The sequence below is a fragment of the Spea bombifrons genome, chromosome 2 (genome assembly GCF_027358695.1).
Source record: "Spea bombifrons isolate aSpeBom1 chromosome 2, aSpeBom1.2.pri, whole genome shotgun sequence".
Classification (NCBI taxonomy): domain Eukaryota; kingdom Metazoa; phylum Chordata; class Amphibia; order Anura; family Pelobatidae; genus Spea; species Spea bombifrons.
In genome coordinates, this window is record NC_071088.1 from 107,428,528 (window position 1) to 107,436,913 (window position 8,386).

At 40.1% G+C, this 8,386-nt stretch overlaps 1 protein-coding gene across 1 annotated transcript; it reads left to right on the forward strand.

The window, feature by feature from the left end:
* Positions 1-683: 683 nt before the first annotated feature.
* Positions 684-7,080, forward strand: MTRF1 (mitochondrial translation release factor 1). Its single transcript, XM_053455465.1, has 9 exons — positions 684-1,104; positions 2,212-2,303; positions 2,823-2,904; positions 3,469-3,576; positions 4,002-4,174; positions 4,801-4,918; positions 5,465-5,601; positions 5,743-5,841; positions 6,562-7,080. Exons 1-9 carry the CDS (start codon positions 699-701, stop codon positions 6,676-6,678), a joined length of 1,332 nt encoding a protein of 443 aa, XP_053311440.1. The 5' UTR covers positions 684-698; the 3' UTR covers positions 6,679-7,080.
* The last annotated feature ends 1,306 nt before the right edge of the window (positions 7,081-8,386 follow it).

An 8,386-nucleotide genomic window follows, 5' to 3' on the forward strand; every position in this document is an offset into this window, starting at 1 on the left:
AGATTTGTCACATAACGTTCGAGCACTTTGTTTAAAGGAACAAGAATCTGGAAAAGCTGTTTGTCTCCATATAGAAACAGACGGGATTTTAGCGCTGATTGAAGCACTCCATTTGTTGTGGCGATAAGTAGTCTCTTAATAAAACTCTTACCTGAATAAAACAGAATAAAATTAGACATTTTTAACTATCCCGGCCACCGTACTGCTACCCGTGAAGCGTTGCATGCTGGAACTTGCAGTTTTGTATCGTTTGACCGCCCGTTGGACTAGTGTCAAAGAAGCAGGTAAGTGGCGATTGAAGGATACCCCGGGTCTGTAAGTCCACCGTGACTTCATTTGCTCTGGGTTATACAGCTGAGATGTGCCCACGCCCCGCTAGCAGCTATGACTCTTCTTGACTAGTAATCACTGAACCCACTCGGGTTTGGGCATTTGATGTGGCACCCGAGCTCAATAAAACTAAGCTCTGTGGCTTGTACACGGGTGGTTTGGCTACAGCTTACAAGTGCTATAGCTTATATATAGGTTCCCTATATATTAATGTATGATGTGATTCCGTCATATATAAAGAAAACGTATAGAAAATAACACACAATAAAGCACCGGTTTACACTATGTAGCTGTATCAGTTGCACATGTATTAACGGGTGTATTTATTCATCGTTTACTTCTATCTAGCAGGAGGAGGAGATGCCGCAATGAGATGCCCACTTAGTATTGGGCTGTGGAAGTCCTGTCTCAGCCGCTTCCATTTTTTGATCCCTACAGTACAAAGGACACAAAACAGATTTCTTACGGAGCCGCTTGGATCACATTTACTGAGCGGATACACCTTTCTTCAACAACAGCCTGGTCAGCCCTTAAGAAGATATCACTATAAGGACTCTCGCTCGCTGTGGCAAAGTGAGATATTACAAAGTTACTTGAACTCCTTAATCAAAGAGCACGAAGAACTAAATGAAATGCTAAGTCACGTTACAGTGCGAGACGAAGATCGTAGGACTCTGGGGAAGAGACATGCTGAACTGTCTGCGCTCACTTCTGTTCTTGAAGATATGCAAGCAGCAGAACGAGAAGCCAGAGAGCTGGAGTCTATGTGTGCGGGTAAAGTACAAAGCCTAAATTCTCATTTGATACACTACTTGTTATGTCCTGTTTGCCCATTGTACAGCATCGCGGAACACAATGTCGCTATATAAATGAATAAATAATTACCTGTCTCTTAAAACGAACATTGAAGTCCTTCATATTAAGCTTACAGACATTAAGTTACAATCTACAAGAAGGTTTAGGTGTTGCTGTATCCTTTATACAAAATTTTGTTCAGCTTCTCCTTGTGGCCCCAGAGTGTTTCCGGTCCGTTGAACAACAGTCGGCAAGCACTCTGCTTCCATGGGGAGAAGCTGAACTACAGAGTAAAGAAGATCCCTTATCTATCCCTGATCCGAATTACTTTTAGCCCCAAACATTTCAAATGAGGGATACTCAACCTGTATTAGTTTTGTACTGGACTTGACATACCTCAAGAGCCAGGTCGCCATGGTGACAAGAAATCGCTTCTTAGTTCCTAGATCTTAGGGTTTTGCGGGGGGAGTACTGGGTTACCTGCATACAAGTACATGCCGCTGATAGCAGCCATAGTACATATTTAACCATGCATGATTGAACCATTGTAGGGGGTCCCTACAGCCCACACTCTCGGCCTACCGCTGGCCTGCACCCCCAATGACTAGCCAGTTCCTGGAGCTCAGACACAAGCAGTGCGTGGGGACTGTGTGAGATCAGAAGCCTGTCCTTGGGCAACAAAGGTAGAGATTGTGTGTTTGAGCAAGTATGTTGCTGTGTGTGTGTGTTAGGGTGTATGTTGCTATGTGTTTGTGTATTAGGCTGTATGTTTCTATGTGTGTATATTAGTCTGTGTAAGTATGTTAGTGTTTGTTTTGTACTGAAAAAACAAACAAACCTGGCTTTGCTTGGCCGGCTCCTAAATATAAACCAAATTGGTTAACCCTTGATTTAGTATCAACTGTTGCTTGAATTTGATATATTTATTCAAGTACATTGGGTTTATGTTATATGATGCGACCATTAGTTACTATGGCGAAACATTTTTTCCAAACTTTACAACACAATCAGATTTTTCACACAAGCCTCTATGTTGTCATTTATTTTCCGTTAACTGTGTTTCCTTTGGAAATGTATTTCTTTAAGATCTAGAAGGCAAGGAGAAGGAAGAGTTACTAGAACTTGCCCTCACAGAAAAGGATGCAATGAACCAGAACATCGATACATTACGTGGAAAGGTAAAAATAAAAGTAACTTATTCTTTGCATTACACAAAATTACAGGGAATTTAAACACACCTAGTTAATCCCCAAATGTGAAGGAGATACAGAATGCCTCTTTGTTCTCTGCCCCCACAGAATGGAGCATGTGGATCTATAAAAGATTTATGTTGTTTCTGTTGAACCTCTTATTAAAATAATAGTTTTTGAAGTAACAAACAATAACAGGACCAATTAGAAAGGAAGAAGCATATTTTTGGCGTGATCATATGTTGAAACATTAAATGGGAGGAAACATGCAACAAAGGAATTTGGTACAGAAAGTGCTGGCAGGTAGAGGCCTCATTGGCGGGAAGCATGGATCCAGCGGTTACGTTATTGTCTAACGGAAACACAGGGGTAGTGTTATTCAAGTTATTCAGTTCCCTGCAGAAGAGGTGAGCCATCTGGAGGGTACTGTGACTTCTAACAGGTAGGTTGTGTGTTTGCGTTCAAAAATGGAAGGTGTGTAAATGTAAATCCTTTGTGTGTTTCCAGCTCTTGCAGATTCTAGTCCCGCGGGAAAAATATGACATGAGTGATGCAATACTGGAAGTGACATCTGGCAGAACCACCGGAGGTCAGAATTCTCTGTGGTCATTTGTGTATGAAGCTCGGTGTATAATAAAACTGACAGGCATGCATAGCACTGCTCTGTGTTCATGCATATGGGGAGTGGTGAGGAATTGAGCATGAATGGACAGTATTGGTGTATGAATGAAGTGATATTAAATGCCTGTAACTTCCATTTGGTTGATATAATCCCTCAAAAGAGATATGATATAAAAGCCATTATTCTATGGCTATTAATACAGTATATTTAGCTTATGGTGCACTGTTAGCTGGTCATGGATAACAATCCAAGTCCCTTCCAACCAAACAAGTAGCTAATAGACCATTTGTGTGTAAGTATGCCATCTCTGTGCCTTTCTTATTCACAAAGGGTTTCCTTATACCCATCAATGTACCTATTGGGGAAAGTTTAACCTTTGTGCTCCATTTATCGGAGATTGATTCATAGTCTGGCATGTTACATTATGTACAAATGTATATGTAACCTTTTTGCCATTTTGGTGGCAGAGGAGGTAATTTTGCCAAAGTATTTATATTCTTTACCAAATTATATTTTGATTTTCTTTTTCAGGTGACATTTGCCAACAGTTCACCAAAGAGGTTTTTGAAATGTATCAAAATTATGCTTACTACAAATCTTGGTGTTTTGAAATTCTGAATTACACACCATCTGAGTACGGTAAAGAATCAAGCTTGTTTTGGGGTGAAATAGCAGACACCTTCCGCTCCTGTTAGCGAATCCGAGTTTAAGTTTAAAAGGCTAATTGATCATTGGGAAAACCCTTTTGCGATTGTGTTACACTAGAAATTCCTTGTTTCCCATGAAAATAACTAAGAGACTCCAAACTTTTGAACAATAGTGCATATGTGTATATTATCAATAAAAATGTTGACACACAGTGACACCGAAACTTCCTAACAGTATAAAAATCATATAACGCAGAATCTTATGTCCCATTATACATCCATGTGAAACAAGTGTTCGCATTTATAATGCTCTGTTGAACACGAAACACAGATTTTGTGCAGATTGATGAAATATGTCCTTATGGGTTTTATATTTAGTTGTTGTAATGAAGCTCTTACTACATCACGTCATTGCAGGTGGGTTGCATCATGCAGCTGCACGGATTTCAGGAGATGGAGTGTATAAGCTATTAAAATACGAGGGAGGCACTCACAGAGTGCAGAGGATCCCCGAAGTGGGCCTGTCATCCCGGATGCAGAGGATTCACACGGGGACCATGGCTGTGATCGTACTTCCGCAGCCAGACGAAGTAAGGAATGCAGACGTTTTTCTTACAGGTACCCTAAAACATAGGATTTCTGTCCCTGTGATGGGAGTACAGCCTGAGACATATTAAAAACAAGTACGTGAGCACCTAAGAAAAACTATCACTTACTCCATGGTGCACGTATTGTCCGCTCTTCAAAACCACCCGCAGAAGATTGGCGATCAAGTGACTTTTGTGTTCTCATAATATAGGGGTGCAAGCTAATTCATAGCACAATATGTTGCAGTTTTATCCTCAAACTCAATAAGCGGCAAAGAGCAGCCCGTGATTTTTGTAGATTCTGTGTCCCTGAACAATGCAGAGTTGATTACAATGTCGCCAACATCCAAATACTGTCTAAGAAAAGAAACTAACAGCACCGGAACATTACTAAGTTATTAAATCAGTACTGACGCTTACAGTACTTTCTTCCAGCGCGTACAGATCGTATACTCAGATTTTAATATAGTGATTGCGGTATGCACTGCGTGCACTCATTGCACTAATACTATTAGTTACAGTATATAACTGCAGGCAATCTAAGTATTTAGTATTTCAGGATGCTTGACATCCTGCATGCAGTTTTCATAAATGCAACAAATAGTTTGAGGTTTTCATGTTGTTTACAGATAGACATTAGAATTGATCCCAAGGACCTGCGAATTGACACATTCAGAGCCAAAGGAGCTGGGGGACAGCATGTGAACACAACGGACAGTGCTGTGAGGGTCGTTCACATACCTACAGGTAACCAGATTAAAGCGACACTAAATCCTAATCGGAAATTCCTAATGTGAAAAGGGCAGCGGTTGGTTATTAAACAATCCAAACACAGCTTTTATTTAAGAAGAAGCAGTCCTGATGAAATCATGTTTGTTTGTGTTTCTGGAAAAGGACCTGCAAGCACATACACTTCACTTAACTGAGATTTTATATAGGTATTTTTCATACTAAATATATATATATATATATATATAATTTCACAAGAAAGTCCTTCTTGTGCTAAATAAAACGATATATAATGTGTGGAGTGCTCTAAATGAGTTAGCGGGCAATCAGAGTTCAATAAAGTCATAGCAAAAACTGCTCTGGTCATTTAGTGGAAACATGGTAAAAAAAAAACAAAAACCCGGTCTTGAAGGGGTTAATATGGCCCGCTTGTCTTCCTAATTTTGGATAAACCGTGGTTCTTGTAAAAAGTTCACAGGACCTCAATACAAATTGTTTGCCTCACTGAATTGCTGCTCGCTTGGCAGTGGAATGATTGAGACTTTATTCCCGCTTTCTACACAGGCATTATTGTGGAATGTCAGCAAGAGAGATCGCAGATTATAAACAAGGACAAAGCCTTGAGAATGCTGCAAGCGAAATTACATGAACAGACAGTGGAGAAGGAACTGTCTCAGAGACAAAGTGCCAGAAAATTACAGGTAGGGGAACTGGATTTATTCATCAACAGAAGAAGAGTGATACACACAGAGGAAGAAAGCCACAATATCATCTGATTTAACTCAACATGGCTAACACAATTTATAACACAATGTATTTATAACATTATCATCAACTTTCAGGTGGGAACCAGAGCCCAGTCTGATAGAATTCGCACTTATAATTTCACGCAGGACAGAGTGACTGATCACAGAATATCCTATGAAGCTCGGAATATCAAGGTAAAATGTGCAAAATTCAAAGGAATTATAAAATAAGTGTATTTCTATTTTTAAAGGAAGATTTAGTCTCCCGTATAAACTCACCAGTGAAGAACGCTTATTAAATTACTTCACTATACAGTCTTTAACCTGTTGGAGAAATATAAGGAATGTACCTTAGGGAGAAGTTGCAGTACACAGCCCTCCTCCGAGGTCTAGTTTTTGCTCCACTTGTGGCTGCTTCAAGTAGCCAGTTTGCATCAAGAAAATGCATTGAAACCAAGGAAACTACTACAGCCATATGCATGATGATGATGTATGTATATGATTGCTGGAGTGCCCCTTTAATGCATTGACCTGTGTTTAGTCTTGACCTGATTGTAGGATTTTATTCACTAAGATGTTATTGTAAGAATGTCACCTCATTAACTATGCATTATGAAGGGAACCACCCTGGGGAGCTTGCCATACAAGAAACTGACCCTATCTGATGCATAGTTAAAAAAGTTCAAAGTGATCGCATTGATTTAATAACACACAAGACAGTCCTATTTGAACATGTAATGAAGCCAGTTACTGAAATGTTACAAATCAAATGCGAACTGGTGGTTTAGATTAAAGCATTGAGACATTTCATGAAATGAACATTATATACCTACCATTTTTGGGTTGTTGGCAAATAACCTGGTTGACGTGTCAATTTAAGTGACTACAGTAATGCTCTCTGGTTGCCTTTTGCAGGAATTTCTGAGTGGAGAAAAGGTTTTGGATGATTTGATAAACAAATTACAGGAATCTGCCGACACGGAAACCTTTCTTGAAGTTATAGAAAAGTATACCTTAAAGCTGGGCCGGTGAGATCCACTTAAATGCCATTAAAGCCTAGAGGCCTTGTAAACAATACATCTCTGCCACGATAGCCATTGACCGACTCTCTGTACCTTGTTTTGTGAGCTCCGTTAATCAGCAGCTATGTGACAGGCCGGCGCTGGACATCCAGCTGGATTAAACCGAGTCTGAACCGAGCGTGGTGGCGTACTGTGCGGTAACTTATTATGAGGTCACTGGAATAAACTGCGTCTCAGATCCACCCATATAAATTTAACATATTCTATAGAATATTCAGGGCTAACTCATCATTTTGCCAAGTAATGTGCGGTTTATAATTGCGTGCATGGATGATTTGGCTCACGTTGATTACATTTTTTTTTGATTTATCATGATAAATATGTATATAAATGTAATAAAGATGTTTTTCTATATTTTTTCAATTTATTTAAAAGAAACAGACATTTGGCAAAAGTCCCGTGGCCTATCCGACCTCAAATGACATCTCATATTCTTGCACTGACTTAATATTCTTCTGTGTTGAACCTTCATATATTTCATTCTTTCTGTACTTCTACATAGTTTTAACCCTTTCATGCCATTAGGGCATACTATTATGTCCCATGTGAAGTGGCCGAGACGGAAAGTGAGCATTTCTGTGTAAGAATCAATATTTTAGATACGGTAGTTTAGTCTCTGTGAGGCTGAGTCCAAGGTCCCTTTCCCACCTCTTCAGGGCATATGGGTGTGATGATAAGGTTGCTGATATATATTTATATATAGAGAGGAGATCAACCCAGTGGGTCATCTGCAAAGGCCTCAAGTTTATGAAGGCTCAGCCCAGCCTTAACTCCCCAGAAGTCCGGGGCTGACCTCATTTACTCATTAGATGCTCCAGGGTAAGCCCAAACAAGAGTCGTGATAGAGGGCACCCCTGTATGGTACCGTTTAGCAGGGTCAGTGGCTGTGATAGTTTTCCATTGACTCTAATACGGGCTGAGTGTGAGTGGTACAAAGTTTGTCAAAATGTCTTGTAGTGGGTGATGATGAAACCATCAGGGCCTAGGCTATTACGCCCAGAGGATGACTTCATCACCTAATCACCCAATTGCCTACAAAGGTACAAATCAATCCTATGCATGGTATCCTCATTATTTTGGCTCCAGCGACTCTCAATAAATATCACACGTTGCAATATCCAGAGCTACCTGCTGCCATATCTTGCCCTGTATGACACCTGGTTTTCCATGAACTAATATTATATGACCTATTTATAATAAATGTATTAGTTCATTTACATAAGGGAGAGTTGCAGTTTTAACTAAGTTTTATCATTTCACTAAGAAGAGCCAATATTGTCGAGATGAGGTGATGGAAAAACCCGCCCTGATTTCAGTATACATTATACAGGGCTAGCTAGCCAAGAGCTTTCTTTCTCAGGCGCTTAGTGGTGCTGGACCGTCATATAGAAGCCAAGGAGCTCAAACACATCTCTCCCTTTAGTGAATAAACCGCAGCCTGATACACTCCGAACAGTCTTAGCGCTTACAAATTTCAGACGCATGAGGGATATGGCGCCAAAAACATCGTGAGGTTCATGATAAAAGTGCTCTTATCCAGTTAATCCCTTTGTGACAAGGGGTATTTAACACCATAAAGACTCAAGCTTGCGTGTTTATTATTCTTACACACACTAACACGATACAGTGACAGGCACACACGCACATACGTCTTATGC

Excerpts from the sequence above, each read along its gene's own strand:
- MTRF1 (XM_053455465.1), top strand. The coding sequence starts at position 699 with ATGAGATGCCCACTTAGTATTGGGCTGTGGAAGTCCTGTCTCAGCCGC. Across the intron at positions 4,175-4,800 it reads TACTTCCGCAGCCAGACGAA|ATAGACATTAGAATTGATCC; the intron begins GTAAGGAATGCA and ends TGTTGTTTACAG. Across the intron at positions 4,919-5,464 it reads GGTCGTTCACATACCTACAG|GCATTATTGTGGAATGTCAG; the intron begins GTAACCAGATTA and ends CTTTCTACACAG.